Consider the following 19,993-nt stretch of genomic DNA (forward strand, 5'->3'; position numbering starts at 1 on the left):
TGTCATGTAAATAAAGACAAAAGACAGATGAGTGGTTTCCTAGAAGAAAAGAGACATGGCAGGGGTTGGGGGGGGGTAAAGGGGATGGGGGGGGGCAACACTGGGTGACAATGGCTCATGGTGGGAATCCTGTGTAGTCAGGAGGCTGAGAGCTGAAGATCACAATTCAAAGTCAGCCTGGGCAGGAATGAAAGTCTTATTTCCAATTAACCACCAAATCCCCCCCCCACACACACACACAAAAAAACAGGACACAAAACAAAACAGAAGTGGAACTTAGCTCAAGTGGTAGAGCACTAGCCTTGAGCAAAAAAAGCTCAAGGACAGCACCCGTGCCCTGGGTTGAAGACTAAGGACTGTCACAAAAAAATAAAAAATAAAAACAAACAAAAGGAACACTAAGCAACTTTTGTGAATAATGGCAATGTTCTAAAACTAGATTGCGGGGATTTTTGTACAACTGTATATATGTATTAAAACTCACTGAACTATACATTTATAGTATTTAAGTTATGCCTTAATAAAGCTGTAGTGTGTGTGTGTGTGTGTGTGTGTGTGTGTGTGTGTGTGTGTGTGTGTGTGTGTGTGTGTAGTGTGTTAGGCCTGGGTTTCACTTGACTTTTTCATTGAAGCCTAGTGCTCTACTACTTGAACCATGCTTCTACTTCTGGCATTTTCTGGTTAAGATGAGAGTGTCTTGAATTTGCCTACCTGGGCTAGCTTTGAACCTAGATCCTTAGATCATAGCTTCCTGGGTAGCTAGGATTATAGGCATGAACAACGGATGCCCATTTATAAAGGTGTAATTTTAAAAAGCAAGTTGGAGGCTAGAGGTATGGTTTGAGTGGTAGACTATTAGCCCACCAACTGCAAAGCCCCAAGGTCACCTCTTCCCTACTCCTCCACCCCCCCCCCCAAAAAAAAGCAGGATATGTGATCAAATTAGTCACCTAAAGTACGATAAGAAAAAAATTGGAGAAAGAAATGTGTTTCACAATTATGTTCAATCCTTACTGTAAGAATTCAAAAGGAATGTGTGATTGTTTTGACTGGAAAGTTCCAGATGGATATTCTAAAGAAAGTAAGATGTAAAATGTCTGTACACAGAGGAAAAGGTTTTATTGCTTTTATTGTTCCATTCCCCCCGCCCTTGGCATTTAAAACTCTCCTTAAGTTATCTTAACTGGAAGAAAATAGTGTAAAAGCATTGAAAGCAACTAGTGTTTTGTCATATCTGTCATACCACTCAGGAAAGGATAAGTTAGGCCTAACAGTGACATGGTCATTGTATCATCTGAATACATTTTTCTTTCTAAAGTTAAAAAACAGAACAAAACAAAACAAAACAAAACAAAAAGGGCTCTGGATGCTGCCCAAAGGTAGAGAGCTTGCTTGGCATGCAAGAGGCCCTGGTTCAGTTAACCGTAGGAGGTGGGGAAAGCAACATATTTGCATAGGTTCAAAGTATCTCTCCATGAGACACTTATTAACTGCAATGGAGAAACAGTAACTTTATGGTGGAGACACTTGCCAAACACTATTTTAATCATGTGAGTCAGTAAAGGGATTTCAGGTAGCTGCTAAGACAACATAGAGAGCAGAGACAGCATTTTGTGATATCCTTGCCAAGAAATGTGTCATTCAAATCTAATCATGAGGAAATTTAATAAGACAGACTCAGGTGGGCAGAGTCTCCAAATTACTCTTCAAGAGTCATGAGAGTTAAGATCTTAAAAAGGAAAGACTGGAAGTGGCGATGTGGCGCAAGGGGTGGAGAACTAGCCTTGAGCACAGAGGCTCAGGGACAGTCTAGGCCCTGAGTTCAAGCTCCAGAATGCCCTCCCTCCCCCCAAAAAGACAAAGACTGAGCAATGTCTTTGATTAAAGCAAACTGAGCTGTGATAACTGAACAAAGTATGGTTCCTGGATGGTTCCTTTAGTGAGACAATTAGTAATTTAAAATGAAGTCTACAGATTGACAGTGTCATCTGCCTTTAATAATAGTGCAGTTTATGGTGGAAATGTAGAAATTTCAACTATCTTTGTAACTTTCAAAATGAAATAGTTGCAAAGTGAAAAGTAAAAATTGTATAAGTTATTATATATCTGTAAACAAATCACACATATAATATGTATAACATGTATATCATTAATATATTCACATATTAATATCATATAATATCAGAGAGAGATCAGGACCTCTTGCTCTCTTGGCTGGCACTCTACCACTTGAGTCACACCACCAGACTGACTTTTTACTAGTTCTTTTGAAGATGGAGTCTCAGAGATTTTTCTGCCTGAGTTGGTTTTATTCAATTTGGGATCATCCAAATCTCAGCTTCCTGAGTAACTAGAATTATAGGCATGAACCACAAATATCCAGCTTTGTCTTGTGTTTTAAATCTACAATTTTGATTCAACTTGTCTTAATACTGACAGGTAAATTATAGGTTACAGTGGTACTTGATTCAACCTTGAAAGGTTGAATCTTATTTATTTATTTATTTTTGGGTCTGGTCATGGGGCCTGAACTCGGCCTAAGCGCTGTCCCTCAGCTCTTCAGCTCAAGGCTAGCGCTCTACCACTTGAGCCACAGCGCCACTTCTGGCTTTTTTCTTTTTGCTTATGTGGTGCTGAGGAATCAAACCCAGGGCCTCATGCATGCAAGGCAAGAACTCTACCACTGAGCCACCTTCCCAGCCCAAGGTTGAATCTTATTAACCCAAGAAATTTTATACTCAAAGTGCAATGGAGTGTCTACAATTTTGTGCCCTCAAAATCATCAAAATGCACCATCAAATGCAATGGCCAGTTGGCCAGAGGTTCAGGTATGTTTGTTGCTGTTATAATGTGCTTATTCTAAACAGCATGTCTGTCTCAGTTAAAATACGTTAAATTGCCAGGTGCTAATGGCTCACACCTGTAATGTTAGCTGTGCAGGAGGCTAAGAATTGAGGATTGTGGTTTAAAGCCAGCCCAGGTAGAAAAGTCCACAATATTCTACTCTCCAATTAACCAGGAAAAAGCCAGAAGTTGAGCTACGGCTCAAATGATAAAGTGCTATCTTTGAGCAAAAAAGCCAAGTGCGAATGTAAGACCATGAATTGAAGCCCCAGAGGCAGAAAAAAAAAAGAGGAAAGGGAATTCAAGGAGAGAATCCATGAATTTACTCTATAAAAGTTTGGTGACTGCTAAGGTCTGAATGAGTCTCCCAAATTTGTATGTTGAAATGTAATCATCAATGTGATCCTAGTAAGAGATAAAGTCTTGGGGGAGGTGATTAAGACCTCATGGATGGGAATAATAAGAATGTGCATGGAGCTGCACATCTTTTTCTTTCTGCCAGGTAATGATATATTTACCTTCTCTTGGAGGACACAACCTTGAAGGCAATATCTTGGAAGCAGAAATTAACCCTTCCTCAGACACGGATCCTGCCAATGAGTTGATCTTGGATGTCTTGGTCTCCAGAACTGAGGGATACATTTCTATTCTTTGTAAGTTATCTAGACTTAGGTGTTGTGGGCAGCAACATAAAAGGACTACACAGTAATAACAAAGTGATGGACAAGACCCAGAACTCAAAAGCTCTGGTCTTACAGTCAGGAAGACTTTGCTTTTGCGTAGAGTATGTTATTTTAGTTAAATGCAACTAACTTTTTCCCCCTGTGGTATTGTGGATTGAGCTCAGGGGCCCTTGCTTGACAGGCTGGTGCAATACTTCTGAGCCATGCCTCTAGTCCTTAGTATACATTCTTTCAGGAATATTTGGGAAATAGTAAGAGGAAGAAAGAATAGAGATGTTCTTCCATTTTTTTAATTTACAAAATGATAAGCAGCTGCTTGTGGATTTTGGAGCATACTTCTCTAAGCCTATAAAAATTAGAAAGTAAAACTTAAGGCCACAAATGTCAGTTTAAATGTTCTATCCACAACAGAATACTATTTGGCCTCCTAAAGAATTACAATATGCCAGGCGCAGGTGGCTCACGCCTGTAATCTTAGCTACTCAGGAGGCTGAGATCTGAGGATCGTGGTTCAACGTCAGCCTGAGCAGGAAAGTCCATGACACTCTTAATTAACCACTAGAAAACCTGGAAGTTGGAAGTAGCTCTGTGGCTCAAGTGATCACCTTCAGCTAAAGCGCTGAGGGACAGTGCCCAGGCCCAGAGTTCAGGCCCCACGACTGACCAAATTACAACATAATTCACTGCATCATAATTTTTTGGTTTGCTCAACCCCTATTCCTTGCTTCATAGCATATTTTAAAGACAAGAATGTACCACTTGACTTCATCAGCCTATGAGATTTCAATAGTCTTTTCATTTCTTTTTTGGAGGTACTAGGGTTGAAAACTCAAGGTATTGCTCTTGTTAGGCAAGTGCTTTATCACTCTACCCCTTAAAAATTTTTTTTGGTGAGAAGTTGACTGGAAGAAGTGGCTGGATTATAATAAACGAAGCCATATTGTTAGCATGGTTTAATCACCACAAGATAATAGATTCAGGGAAGGGGATATGGCTCAAGTGATAGAGTACCTGCCTACCAAGTGAGGTCCTGAGTTCAACACCCCAATACCACCCAACAAAATAGAAAAAAGGCAGTAGACTTGAACAATACTGTCGCTACCGCCTCGACCAGCAAGGAAGACACGACATCGGACTCTTCTCTCTGCAGTTTATTCAGGACCTTTGAGTAATCTTCTGACCCCAACCCTGGGGAGAATTCCCCACAGCCTTAAGTACCCGCTGGGTAGCCAACCCTGATACACCACGTGGGAACCACCAATAGGTTCAGGTGCGCGGAAGCAAGCCAGATTCTTTGCCTTAGCCATATAAGGAGTTGTTTACCACAGAGAGCACTCGCCATCGGGAAGGCGGAGGGCGGAAGCCGGCGCCATCTTCCAGGTGCGGCCTCTCGCAGCTCTCTACACAATACTACTGTAAATCTTGGAAATGTATTTATTTTATCTGCCAATGTTATGGAGAAAGATTATTATTATTATTATTACTATTGAACTGGAGGCTGTACTCAGGACTTCATGTTAGTTAGGGAAGCACTCTACCACTTTAGCCTCACCTCTAATCTAGAAAGTTTTATTTTATATCCTTAAGGAGATTGTATATCTTAATGCAGGACTACACTATTGCTACTCCATCTTAACCAAAACAGTCATAAGAATAAAAGCCATTCACTTCAGAACTTTCAGATAAGTGTATAAGTGTATATACTTTCCCCTAAGTGTATATGCATTCAGTATATGCATAAGTGTATATGAACACTGGTGTTTAAAAAGTACTTTATTTCTTTGCCGCAGCTAGACAAGAGGAACTGGGTTAATTTAGAAACCCTCAGTTTCCTTTTTCTTTCTCTAAGCCTGTAGCTGTTGCTGACCACTGATGCTTTTTTTTGCCTTTGTAGGAAGTTGCAAAAGTGAGAGAAGAAAACAAAACCAAGTTAGCATTCATTTTGGCTTTTCTCTGATTTAGATAAAGCTCTAGTCCTTACTCTTTCTCCCAGTAACTAACATTCAACAAAGAAAAGGAAGAAATAATGCCCAAGGACAGAAGGCAGATTATGGTCACAGGGCTGAGTTAATAGGAATCTAGACAACTTGAGAGCTTACTGCCCTGCGTGGTTCTCACTACAATGCAAGTGACGGTTAATACAGGTTTCTCCCAGGCCCAGTACACTCAGAAGTCTAGTTTAAACTTTAGAGCTTCAGACCTTCCTCTGTGATGGAAATTATAGTGTCTACAACTTTAGGGCAAAGAATTGCTTTACTGGTAAATACTTTACAAACTGATAGTGAGAATCCACGTTTGCAATCTGTTTTTTTTAGCTCATTTAAAAACACATCACTTTAGCCAGGTGCAGGTAGGTCACGCCTGTAATCCTAGCTACTCAGGAGGCTGAGATCTGAGGATCATGGTTCAAAGCCAGTCCCAGCAGGAAAGTCTTTAAGACTCTGATCTCCAATAAACCACCAGAAAACTGGAAGTGACGCTGTGGCTCACGTAGTAGAGTGCTAGCCTTGAGTTGAAGAGCTGAGGGACAGTGGCCAGGCCCAGAGTTCAAGCCCCATGACCAACAAAGAAAAGAAAAAAAGAAAGTAAACATCCATTAGCTTACATCAGGAGTTGGCAAACTATTGAAACTATGGTCTGCTACCTTTTTTTTTTCAGTAAGCTAAGAATCGTTTTTACATTTGCAATAGACAAAAAATTTGACTCTGTGTGTGTGTGTGTGTGTGTGTGTGTGTGTGTGTGTGTGTATGTGTGTGCACACACTGGTCCAGGGTCTGGGGGTTGTCCCTGAGCTTTTGTGCTCAAGGCTAGCAGTACTTGAGTCACAGAACCACTTCAGATTTTTTTGGTGCTTAATTGGAGATAAGAATCTCACAGACTGTTCTGCTTGAGTGCTCAACTGGCTTCAAACTGAGATCCTTAGTTCTCAGCCTCCAGTTGTTAGAATTACAGGTATGAGCCATCAGCAGCTGGCTGACAAATCATTTCCTGATATGTAAAGATAGGTGAAATTTAAAATTCAAACTTGTATTTTAAATTTATTAGTTTGTAGTTCTTAGACTGAATCCAGGACCTTGAATATGTTAGGTGAGTGCTCTAACACTGAGCTATACCAAAAACCTCTCAAATTAAAAACTTTGTAGAAACTTCCTCTCTCTTATTATTGACTGATACAGTGGCCTCAAATCTGCTTTTTGGCCTGTAAAGCTTTAAATACTTGCTATCTGACTTTATCTTTTTTTTTTTTTAGATTTCTCCAGCAATTCAGTACAAAGCACAGGCATCTTAATATTTGAATACACAGATGAGCCTTTAACTTAAAAAAGTTTTATTGAGATAAAATTCATACCAATTGAATGTGTACAATCCGATGATTTTTAGTATATTCACTAAATTTAATGTAGTCAGTTTTAGAATATTCTCATTACTGTCTCCACTGAACGATCATGGTACACATTAGCAGTCACTCCTGAACCCCCAACCACTGACAGCCACTAGCCAGTTTTTTTTGTCTACAGATTTTCTTATTCTAGACATTTTATATACATAGAATCATATAGTACATGGTCTTTGTGAATGCTTTCTTCATTCAGCATTATGTAAGACATTTTAGTTTAGCACTTTGGGCTGAGCCATGTAATGGAATCTACAAGAATTTACTTGAAAATGACGTGAAGGAGGTTGTCGGGTCTGTAATCGCTTCTGTTCAGTCAGCAACAGTATAGAAGGGTCACTTGTGAAAAATGCAATGTGAGTGGGTGCAATGCAGTTACTCCACAAGATCCACTATTCCATGGAATTTCTGACTTTCTTATTTGAGGGTTTCCATCCAGTTTTTCTCCTATAGTAAAGTGACCTGGATCCTCAGGCACCATGTATTGACCTTAGTTTTCCTTAGGTAGATTATGATTACGTTGTCACAGCTGGTAGAGCTTTCCCCTCCTGACTTTTCAGGCCAAATGCATATGTGACTATAACAATAAATTTATTTGTAAATTTATATTTTGGGTCCTACCATAGGTGTGTTATGCCAAGGAATAGTTACAAGACATATATTCACACATGTAGGACAGATGGAATGAATAGAATACTTCATGTGGAAATTTAGAGAAGGTAGGAAGATATCAACCACTATTCAACTGGCAGTTGTAAACAATACAGTATTTGCATTAGATAGGTTGCATGACCTATCTGGACCCAATAATTTAACCTCTCTGTGCTTTATGTGGAAAAGTAGAATAATACTTCTTAGAGCTATTCTAAGAATTAAATGTCACCAGTACAAAGAGGTACTCAACCTTGTTCATAATTGAGGAAATGCAAATGAAGACCATAATATAGTATTACTTTATTGCTTAAAAAGTTAACAGCTGCTAATATTAACATTTAAATCAATAGGATATTATATACTGAGAGAAAATGTTTGAAATTGTACAGTTTGAAAAAAAATAATTGTGACTGTTCTTGAAAACTGTAAGATTTGCATTATATGAGCCCCAGCAATTCTACTCTCACAGAGACTTCAAAGGAGAACCTGATCACACATACACCAAGAAAAGTATTTATACCTGTTTAGTTTATAAAAGCAAGACCTGTTTGAAGCATAGTGATACATATGTAATCTCAGCATGAGGAAGGCTGAGATAGGAGGAACATCAGTTACAGAACAAGAGCTTGTCTCAATGGAGGGGGAAGAGGAAGAGGAGGAGAAGGGACATGAAGAGGAGGAGAAGAAGGAGAAAGAGAGGGAGAAGGAGGAGGAGGAGGAGAAGAAAGAGGTGTGATAGGGAAATACCAAACCAATTCATGATTATAGTTAGTAACTTAGGGGAATCAATTTTATGCGGAAATACAGGAGAGGCACATAATGCTCTTGAGTTAGGGATGAGGTCAATGGGGCTCATCATAAATATAAATGTGGGCTTCCTGTGCGTTAGTGATAAGACAGTATCACGATCCGGCATAGATGGTCAGTGAAATCATATTACTTGATGTCCAAAGAAATAAGTTAGATCAAACTAATTCATGCACACTGTTAAAAATTTGCGTTTATAAAACACATAAAGAGGAAAAAATTATCCATAAGGTAGAAAATCTATAATCAGCATTCTATTATCATAATCTTACGTTCTTTATCCTATGCATTAAAATAATTTAAGTCAGATCGTAAAAAATATCAAGGTGTTAAAGTCTATGTGTCGTGGCAACTGTTTAAATCAAGCCGCCCCAAGTTGTACAAGCTACTAAGGCTGCTAGAGCCTGTGATGACAGCCTTGGAGGGGTAAGGCCCAGCGACCACGCCCCCAGGGGGCGTGTCTACTCACGTGGGGGGCGTGTTCATCTTCCTCCTAGGGGTGTGGCTAAGGGAGGGCGGGTCCTCTGCTAAGAGCCCAGGTAACGGGGGGCGGGACGGAGAGTGGCTTCTCGTCGCGGTGTGATGACGCCGCACCGCGGCCTGGCGCGGCGCGCTGGACGTCCGGAGCTGGAGTTGTGTGATTTGGTCCTCCTCCCGCTCGGGCGGCGTGCGCGCCGTGTGGCTGCGGGCCGCGATGTTACCGGGTAACGTTACGGTGGGAGAGGAGGAAGAAGAGTATGCGGAGGATTGTCCGGAATTGGTCCCCATTGAGGCGAAGACAACAGAGGCGGAGGAGAAGCCTGGCCTTGGCGTTAAGATTCCGGTGACGATTATCACCGGGTATTTGGGTAATTCACCATCCCGGGGAGACACCGTCGTAGGCCCTGGGGTTTGGGGCGTGGGGCCGGGCGGGGGGGGGGGTGGAGTCCCTTCTGTGTTGGCACCTGGGCCCCCTGACCCAGAGCGCAAGTCTCCTCCATTTCTCACATGAGATGAAGAGTTACCTCGAATTGTGGAGCCTAGATTCTCCCCCCCCCCCGCCCCAATGATCGTGTGAATTCTAACAAGTCATTTTACCCTTTTGAAGGTGATTTACTCAGAGATGGAAATAATTACCAGTCACCTGTCTGAGCTGCAGCTGTAACACGAGTCAGAAAACACCTGTTAAAAAAAAGTCTATTGCCATTCAAGGACGTCCTAGCTGTACCGTGCCTGACGATTGTGGGGACATCTCTCACTAGAACCTGACATTTGGGGTGTTGGGGGAGAGGGGGAGTGGAACACATTCCTCCGTAGAGCTCACTTTCCCAGGGCCTAAACTCTTCAAGCTTTTTCTGAGCAATATATACTCCTATCTCAAACTTTTTTTTTCCGGCAAAGCATTGAGTGGTGGTGGGGCAGGGGAGGATGAGAATGTCCTCCGAGCCTTTCTGAAACTGAGGAGGTTCAGGAATGTTCAGAGATTTAAAGCTTAGGTTTGTGAACTTTGTACAAGTTCCTAAAGGCTAGCCGATGCGTTTATTTTTCCTTGGAAACGTTTGAGAAATTACAGTTAAAGGAGGGCCAGATATGCACATGATTATATTGAAATATGGAAAAAAGTTAAAAGAAAAGAATATTATTCCTAGATACTGCTAGAGACAAACAGGGATTGGGATTCCTGATGGCCTTTTACATGAAAATAAGAAATTACTGATATTCTTTTTTTTTCTTTTTTTCTTTTTTTTTGGTTGTGGGGCTTGACCTCTGGGCCTGGAAACTGTCCCTGAGCTCTTCAGCTTAAGGCTAACGCTCTACCACTTGAGCCACAGTGCCACTTCCTCAGAGGTTATTCAGTACTGAGAAAGTGAGCAAATTTGAGCAGAAAAGTATACTGCAGACTTGTGCCTTTGGCCTTCCCCCTTTACTCCCTGTTGGTCAGTAGACTCTTGGAAATAAAGGTCTGAAGCTCTGTATTGAGGGCTACAGGACGACAAAGCTAATTGGCAGATAACTAAAGCCAGCAACCTCCTATGGATAGTTCTTCTTAAGCATTTTATCCCTTTGAAACATTAGAAACACTGTTCCATGGGCTTCTATTAAATTTTTCTTCTGATTTTTTTGACTTCCTCTAGCTTCTCCTTCTGCCCATCCAATCTTTAGCTTCACAGCCCTATAGCTTCTATTTTGATGTCCTTCAGACATGTCAATACATTCAACATTTTATACATTACTGTCTTCTCAAATCCTTCTACTTCTGTGATCCCAATGTCCTGAAATACTCAGTATTTCCTCCTACTATAATCTTGAATCATTTAGCCACTCTGTATGTTAGCACCAATCAGTTTTATAAATGTTAGGCTATGTCTCATCCTCTAGTGGCTTCCACTTGGACAAAAATGGAATTTTTTTTTATTGTTGTAAAGGTGATATACAGAGGTGTTACAGTTAAGTACGTCAGGAAATGAGTGCATTTCTTTCTGAACAGTGTTACCTCTTCCCTTGCTTTCTCTCAGTTTTTCCCTCGTGTCCCTGTCCCCTGCCCCCCAGTGAAATATCATAACTTGAATTGTATGGAGCAGGAGCATTTAGCATGGCTTTTTGTCAACTTCTCATGCCTGCCAAATCATATCTGAGCACATTGAACTCATGTTAAAATTAAGCAAATTTTGATCATGTTGTGAATTTCTGGAATCTCATTTACTTGGGAGGTAGTAGAACCAGGAGGATCTTGAGTTCAGTCCATCTTGGGTAAAGTTAGTGAGACCCTATCTCAAAATCAAAAGCTGGGCACTGGTGGTTGGTGTCTGTAATCCTAGCTACTCAGGATACTGACATCTGAGGATCACCTTTCATATCCAGTCTGGCAGGAAAGTGTGTGAAACTTTCTTTCTCCAGTCAACTACCAAAAACCAGATGAGGCGCTATGGCTTAAAGTGGTAGAGTTCTAGCCTTGAGTAAAAAAGCTCAGGGACAGCGCCTCATCCCTGAGTTCAAGCTCCACAACCAACCAACCAACCAACCAGCTGGCTAGATGTCCCTCTTAGGTTTACTCTAGCACTTGTATATCTCTGGTTGTCCTATGACATAATCTCTTCCTTATTTATCTAAATTCTCCACCACCTGCTACTCTTAAATATTTGTAAGCTCCATAGAAGCAGAAGCTTGTCTTTCCCTTGTTCACTTTTCATCAAGACACAGCATAAATCTGATCTATAGTATGTACTTTTGAATGAATGTGAACTGTTTCTTAATCTTTTTTTTTAATCCTAATGTGGTTGATGATTAAGTTCTAGTACTTCTACTAGTTTTCTTACATTCTTGGCTTTCTTTCAGCTTTTAAACTGCCTTTTCTCTGCGTATCAGTCATGTTCAAGGCCTCTCACACTTCGGCTGATTTTAAGAACTTCATTCTTTTGACTTAAATCAGTCCCATTTTACTCATGTTTGTAGCTTGAAGCTTCCCAAAGCACTCTAAAAGATGTCAACTCTTCAAACTTTGAAAGGAAAATTACCTAAAATGTTGAAGGTATTAATACCTTGATACCCCATAGATCTCTTCTGTTATACCCTAGAAATCTCACAAATGCATTTCAGCAGGCAAGTACAAGCTATGTGTAAAATTTAGTAGCACTATCTGTAATAGTAAAACACTGGTAACAGCCCAACTAACCACCCCTAGAAGAATAATGATATGTCCATATCATTGAACTATACTATTATGCACTTGAGATTTTCTTTTCTCCCTTTTGACCTTCACTGTTTGCCTCAAAGATAAATATTTTTCTTCTACTTGCAATGAACATACTAGGTTTAACATGCCACCTACTGGATAAAGTTAGAGTAGCTTTATGGATCTATCTTTCTCAATAATGAATTTGTTGATGCTTCCTTCCTCTGTCCCACATTTTATGCAATCCATTTTAGTTTGCTTTAAAACAATCTCTGACTACATTTCGTTGACATATACTTATCTGAATTTGTATCTAGTTAATGGATGTTGACATCAGAGATTTGTTATGTAAAATTTAGGGAAATAAACCAAATCTTTTTAGTTTAGAAACAGTATCATCATGTACAGGGACTTCCTTTTTTTTTTTTTCTTTTTTTCTTTTGCCAATTCAAGGGCTTGAACTCAGAGCCTGGGCACTGTCCCTGAGCTATTTTTGCTCAAGGCTAGCATTCTACTACTTGAGCCATAGCTCTACTTGCCAGTTTTTGCTGCTTACTTATAGATAAGAGTCTCAAGGACATTTCTGCCCAGGTTGGCTTCAAACTATGATACTAAGATCTCAGGTTCCTGAGTTGCTGTGTGTGTGTATGAGCGAGCTGGCCGTGTGTGTGTGTGTGTGTGTGTGTGTGTGTGTGTGTGTGTGTGTGTGTGTGTGTGTGTGTGTGTGCGCGCGAGAGTGTGTGTGTGTGTGTGTGTGTGCGCGCGAGAGTGTGTGTGTGTGTGTGTGTGTGCGCGCGAGAGTGTGTGTGTGTGTGTGTGTGTGTGTGTGTGTGTGTGTGTGTGTGTGTGTGTGTGTGTGTGTGTGTGTGTGTGTGTGTGTGTGTGTGCGCGCGAGAGCTGGTCCAGGGCCTTGAACTCTGCCTGAGCACTGACTCAGAGCTTTTGTGCTCAAGGCTAGTGCTCTACCACTTTTGCCACAGCTCTACCTCTAGCTTTTTGAGGCTTAATTGGAGGTAAGAGTCTCACGGACTTTTCTGCCCAGTCTGGCTTTGAACCATGGACCTCAGATCTCAGCCTCCCAAGTATCTAGGTTTACAGGCATCATCCACAAAATACCCAGCTCCTATTTTTCATTTTATAAATTATATACTTTATTCCTTGGAAACTGTTACTTCATGAATTCTTTTTGGTTGGTCGCGGGTCTGGGACTTTGGACTTGGGTGTTGTCCCTGAGCTCTTCAGCTCAAGGCTAGTACTCTACCACTTGAGCCCCAGCACCACTTCCGGTTTTCTGGTGGTTTATTGGAGATAGGAGTCTCATGGACTTTGCTGCCTGGGCTGGCTTTTGAACTGCAATCCTCAGATCTCAGCCTCCTGAGTAGCTACGATTACAGGTGTGAGCCACTGGCACCCGGCTAGAAATTTTTCATGCTCTTGTGTTGTTGAAAGTTATTAAGACATATTAAATTGAAGCACTGATCCAATTTAAAAGATTTTTATTTTTTTGAGTCCGGTCGTGGGGCCTGAACTCTGGGCCTGGGCACTGTCCCTCAGCTCTTCAGCTCAAGGCTAGCACTCTACCACTTGAGCCACAGCGCCACTTCCGGCTTTTTTCTTTTTGCTTAGGTGGTGCTCAGGAATCGAACCCAGGGCCTCATGCATGCAATGTAAGCGTTCTACCACTGAGCCACCTTCCCAGCTCCTAAAAGATTATTTTTAAATATAAAATATATAAAGTATATATAAGGCATAGTTATCAAAGATTGACTTAGTAATTAAAGTATAGTAATAGCAATCAAAGATTGCTTTAATATTTTTCTCTAAATACTCTTTCATTAAGTAAATATGAAAATACCACATTCCTAAAAACGGCAAGATCTTGTTAAGCCTTTAAATTTAGCCTTTGAATCTTGATATTCTAATATATTTTATAGGTGCTGGCAAGACAACACTTCTGAACTACATTTTGACAGAGCAGCATTGTAAGAGAATAGCGGTTATTTTAAATGAATTTGGAGAAGGTAAGTAAAGTTCAGTGAATATGTTGTAAGAACTAACAGCACAGTTTGTTCCTTTACTGCACTAATATTCTGCATTTAAAAAGAGGATAGAAGGTACTATAATGTAGTACAATTATGTAAATTGTGTTAAGAAATAAGATTGATTTTTATCATCCTTTATTTTGTATGACTTTGGAACACTGAAACCAAATAATTTCTATAAAAATGTATTTTGCATAACTTTAGGGACTCTTACTAGCGGAATTAAATTAGATCTGTATGTGAAATAAATGACCGAAAGTAAAAATCTAAATGTATGAAGGAAAATGTTTTAAGGAATTGAAAGGATGGTTTTGTACTGACTATTGTATATTATAATTCATGGAACATTGAACATGCTTCAGATACCATGAGTTTACCTATTGTAGATTGATTGTTTGTACAGTAGCTAAAACTAAAGTTTTAAAAAAAAATAAACATGGTGGGTCCTGGTTGGCTCATGCTTGTAATCCTAGCCACTTAGGACGCTGATATCTGAGGAACACAGTTGAAAGCCAGGCTTGGCAGGAAAGTCTGAGACTCTTACTTCCAATTAATTACCAAAAAAACAAAAACAAAACAAAAAACAAACAGAATAGGAGCTGTGGCTCAAGTGGTAGAGCACTAACCTTGAGCAAAAAAAATGCTTAGGGACAGTGCCCAGGCCTTGAGTTCAAGTCCTAGGACGGGCACACACACACGCATACGCACACACACACACACACACACACACACACACACACACACACACACGTTAAACATATGGTCTCTTATGGACTCTAAGCATCATATCTGTTTAACTTTTCACCCTTTTTGTCTTAAATACTGAACTGGTAAAACGTAGAGTTGTGTTAAATGTAATATTTTGGTAACTTTTATAGTTTTCATTTGGTAAAATTTCACTTTTAACAATATATAATTTCTGTTGTTATAGTATTTAAATTGTACATATTTTTCAGATATAAGTATGTGAAAGAGTTAGGCTTTATGAGTAGCACTGGATACCTGTTAATAAAACTTGATTTCTGGTTTCACTATCTCATTGGGGTCCCTGTATGGCTCAAGTTGTGCCTCAGTCTCCTGGTTATAGCTAGGAAAGTCCTTTTAGACAAAATAAAAATCTTTTCTTTTTGTGGTGCTAGGGATTTCCTAGGACCTTTTTCATGCATGCTAAGGAAGCCTTCTTCTCCCTCTAACTTCTTCAAATCCTAGGATTACTAATCACAATGTTTTCCTGGCTTCTTATGAACTGATTTCTACGGGAGAATGGTTACATTTACTTGTCATTATTTCTTAACATTTTTCTCTAGTTTGGGGATCATTTTCACAGTTTTATCCTTCACAGCATTCTTAATACTTTCTTTCATGTTTTACTAATGTCTTATATATCCTAAGTTGTATAACAACCCTTTAAAAGCTCTTTATCATCACCTAACTGAAATATGAGTAACGTATATACAAGTAAAAATACTTTTTTCTATTTAACACCTTTCTCTAGGTTTGGTATATTACAAGAAAAATAAAACATTTTAAGTCATTTTTAGAACAAATGTATGTATCTAATTCTTTCCCAAATAAGCATTATTAAGGAATATTTCTATATTTGACTAAAAGTAACTTGAGAATGAGCATAGATACTCTGTTCAAAGGCCTTTAGAATGTATTAGGCTTTTGGTGTAGTCGTGGAGATGGGAGGGCAGGAATGGTAAGGAAAAAACAAAAGGAGGAGGCAATAATTCTTGATAAAGAAGTGTACTCATTACCTTGCTCATGATATTGTAACCCCTCTGCACAGTATTTTCACAATAAAAAATGTATTAATTAAAATAAAAAATAAAACATAAAAAAGAATGTATTAGGCTTTTTACTCATACTGGAGACAGTCGATATAGTAGAAACAATTAGAGGAAAAATATAAAAAGAAAAATAGATACACTTGTAAGAGGTGAAAAGACAAACAAGCACCAATCTAAAGAATAGTTGAATCTTTCTAGAATTTTTACTTTGGACAAGAAAAAAAAAATGCTTTCAGGCTAGTTCCTTTATGAAGAAATGTAAGAAGGCAAGTAAGAGATCTAAGTAGGAAATAGGTATGTTCAGTACTTATTTAGGGACTTAAAAGCTAAAATAATCCGGAAGACTGTATTTAAATATTTAGGCCATTTGACCAGCTTAAAAGAATACATATTTTAATTTTAGTTGTTGAAATCTGTTCATTTTGAATACCCTGAGCTTTGATAGTCTAAAAAGTGTTTGTTCCTTTTTCTAGGAAGTGCGGTAGAGAAATCCTTGGCTGTCAGCCAAGGTGGCGAGCTCTATGAAGAGTGGCTGGAACTTGGAAATGGTTGTCTCTGCTGCTCAGTAAAGTAAGGAATATGTGCCTGTGGGTTTACTGTTATGTGTTCAGTTTTGATTTTCTTGTGTAGTTTACCTCAGTTTACACACTTTGCTTAATTATATTTCCAAGTAGCAAACAGATGTTCTCAAACTCATTCTCTTAAACTGTTTCTTACTACTAATTTTTCTGTCTGCTCTAATGCCTTTTTCCTCCTGGTGAGGTTTTTTTTTTTTTTTTTTTTTTACCTGTCAGAGGCTTGAACTCAGTGTCCAGGTGCTATCCCTGAGCTAGTACTTTACCACTTGAGCCACAGCTCCACTTTTGGCTTTTTTGGCAGTTTATTGATGGTAAGAGTCTCACAGACTTTACTGTCCAGGCTGACTTTGAACCATGATCCTTAGATCTCATTCTCCTTAGTAGGTAGGATTACAGAGTGAGCTACCAGTGTCTGGTGTGGACTTTTTTCCTAGTGTTTTTGATTTCAGGATTTATTTAATTTGTAATGTCTTTTCCATGAAAGTCCTACTTCTTATGTAAAAAAATATTATTTTTAACATGTCAGTTTTATTTTCAAATATGGAGCCTCTAAAAACAAAACTAAATGACTATCAAAAAGGAAAAAGAAGCTGGTGCCAGTGGCTCATGCCTGTTATCTTAGCTACTCAGGAGGCTGAAATCTGAGGGTTGCAATTTGAAGCCAGCCCAGACAGAAAAGTCTATGGGTTCTTATTTCCAGTCTCTTCTGCTGTGGCTCGAGTGGTAGAGCGCTATCCTTGAGCACAAAGAGGCTCAGCGACAGCACCCAGACCCTGAGTTCAAGCCCTAGGATTGGCAAAAAGAAAAAGGAGAAGAATTTTACATTCTACCAGTTGTGTCCAAGGACAGTATCTGTTTTGTTCATTAAGATGTTTAGAATCCTAGTAGCATTCAGATATTTCTTAGATAAATTAGGAATTCATGTATTTTTGATTTTGTGTACTCTAGTGAATCAGGTTTCTTCACTTGCTACTTGAAGTGTTTGATGCTATTAGGAAGAATGAAGTTATCATAACACACTTTCTTAACAAACCAAATTTTAATACATTCAGTATTTTCCTTCATTTTTGGTATAAGAAGAAAAGGAAATTTGACCTAGTACTTTAATTTACAATAGAATTAACTGATACATAATGATGGTATTACTTTAGCTGTTACTTTAAACTACTGTAGGTCATAAATTTTATCATTATCTTAGATATTGACATTTTTCTTTCATAAACCTATAAAAATAATAAAATTACTTTGGTCAGATAATGCCCTCTCTACTTTTAAGTATAATAAAAATACCAACTCATCATGCACATTTCCTTGTGTATGTGTGTTTGTGCTGTGATTTGATCTCATGGCCTTTTGCTTTTACTCCATTTGCTTGCTTATGGATGGCACTTTACCATTTAAGCCACTCCTCTAGTCCAGCTTTTTCTTTGTCAATTAGAGATAGAATCTCAAGTATGAAGCCTGGGCTGGCTTCATACTATTATCCTCCAGGTCTCACCCTCTTAAGTACCAAAGATTACAGGTGTGAACCATGAGTGCCAGGATATATACTTCTTTTTATCTGATAGTACATGAACCTGTTTTCTTCTCTTCATTCATAAGTCATGGATAGACTCTTTTTTAAAAAATTTTGAGACAAGGTCTCACCATATCACACCATGTAGACCAGGCTGGCCTCAAACCTGTGAGCCTATGCCCCCGCCTCTGAAGTGACGGAATTATAGATATGCCACCTCCATGCCCCACTTGCATGGATATTCTCTGAGAAGATTAGGAAGGAGTTTAATTTTCATGTATCTTAAGGACACTTTGATGTGCTATTGAATGTATTTTAACATTTTTACAATATTTTAAATCATTCTGGTAACCAACTGTGTCTTGTAATTTTCTAGGGACAGTGGCCTTAGAGCTATTGAGAATTTGATGCAAAAGAAGGGAAAATTTGATTACATACTGTTAGAGACCACTGGGCTAGCAGATCCTGGTAAGAAATGACATTAATCAGAATATCATTCTTTGGTATTTTTAGTGTTTGTATTAAAGACTTTTTCTTTTTTTGTGTATGCCAGTTCTGGAGTTTGAATTCAGGGTCTAGGCACTGTCCCTGAGCTTTTCTGCTCAAGGCTGGCACTATACTACTTGAGCCATATATCCACTTCTGTCTTTGTGTGTATGTGTGTGTGTGTGTGTGTGTGTGTGTGTGTGTGTGTGTGTGCTACTCAGTCTCTGGAGTAGCTAGGATTACAGGCATAGGCCACCAGCACCTGGCTGTATTAGAAAAATATTTTAAATGAATATTAAAGCTTTACTTTGTACTTAAGTTTTAATTCAAAAGAGGAAAAATTCTGAATTGCATCACAGATGATCAAACTATTTCTTGGTATTTTAAACAGTTTATAAAATTTGAAGTTGATTGAAGTTTCTTGGTAGGAAAAAATGTTGTTAAAAATGGGAAATTTTTATGTAACTGTAACCCTTCTATATATCACCTTTACAATAAAATTTTTAAAAAATTAAAAATGTAAAAAAGGGAAATTTAGGGGAAAACTGGAGCTATTCTGCTTTTGTGTACATATTTACTTGTTACAATTTTTTTTCTTTTTAAAAAATTTTTCAGAGGATTGAACCCAGGACTTTGTTCTGGCTAAGAACAAGCTATACTCCAGGCCCTCTGTTAGTTTTCCTAAAGGGTTAAAATAGAGATATATAAAGGTTTTTGGACTGCTATCCTAGCAGCACTGATTTCCCATAAATTAAGTATTAGCATTGTATTTTTCTATTAATAAAATTGTAATAATTTTATTTGTAAATACTTTTATAAGACATCAAAGACATAAGTTAAATCAAGTGCACTGAGTCTTTTTCAAGTGTAGAAGTAATGCTTAGTCATAAAGCTTTTTACCAGTGAATAGAGAAATATATACCTTTCTATGGAAATCTACATCAAATTGACTTGTTTCTAGCAAGTTTACCTTCTTACTAAACTCTAATAAGGTCTCCTTATTTTCATGAAGGACTTTTAGGTAAAATATTTCTTCTGAGAACTCATAGTGCTTGTTGTGTGAGTCTGGCCCATACCATAGTCTTTGAGAGTGAGGTAGAATAAGGATCACAGTGGCCTAAAAGAAACATTGAAGTATACAAATGATTCAAATATAATCAGTGGTTATTGTACATAAATGTGTTTTAGAATAACATTTCTATGTTTTCAAAGTTAGAGCTAGTTAGGTCCTTTACAATAGACATGAGTTTTTCATTTATATACATATACACACACATATATATGTATATATATGTATATGTGTATATATATATATATATATATATATATATATATATATATATATACACACGTATATATATGTGTGTGTGTACACACACACAAATTTGTGCCAGTACTGGGACTTGAACTCAGGAGCTTCAGCTCCTATTTAGCTTTCTTTTTCACAGTTAATGTTCTACTATTAAATTTATGCCTCCAGTAAGACATTTTGTTGGCTAAAGGAGATGGCATCTTACAAGCTTTTCTGCCTAGGCTGAAAAGTG

General features: G+C 38.6%; 2 protein-coding genes across 3 annotated transcripts in view; one reads left to right on the forward strand and one right to left on the reverse strand.

The window, feature by feature from the left end:
• The window catches only part of Dock8 (dedicator of cytokinesis 8), a 212,812-nt gene extending 203,945 nt beyond the window's left edge, over nt 1-8,867 (reverse strand). The window contains exon 1 of the mRNA XM_070035686.1: nt 8,852-8,867. The gene's annotated coding sequence lies outside the window, so the exon portion shown is untranslated. The remainder of the gene's footprint in view (nt 1-8,851) is intronic.
• A 109-nt stretch (nt 8,868-8,976) lies between these two features.
• The window catches only part of LOC138836973 (zinc-regulated GTPase metalloprotein activator 1A-like), a 43,683-nt gene continuing 32,666 nt past the window's right edge, over nt 8,977-19,993 (forward strand). Inside the window, exons 1-4 of one of the 2 annotated variants that reach the window (XM_070035689.1) lie at nt 8,977-9,230; nt 13,969-14,055; nt 16,343-16,439; nt 18,340-18,431. In XM_070035689.1, the coding sequence (XP_069891790.1) occupies nt 9,077-9,230; nt 13,969-14,055; nt 16,343-16,439; nt 18,340-18,431 (430 nt within the window). In that variant the 5' untranslated portion in view covers nt 8,977-9,076. The remainder of the gene's footprint in view (nt 9,231-13,968; nt 14,056-16,342; nt 16,440-18,339; nt 18,432-19,993) is intronic. The other variant, XM_070035688.1, reaches the window with a different exon arrangement.

Source organism: Dipodomys merriami, unplaced genomic scaffold (assembly GCF_024711535.1).
Source record: "Dipodomys merriami isolate MVZ:Mamm:240054 unplaced genomic scaffold, mDipMer1.0.p SCAF_26, whole genome shotgun sequence".
NCBI lineage: Eukaryota > Metazoa > Chordata > Mammalia > Rodentia > Heteromyidae > Dipodomys > Dipodomys merriami.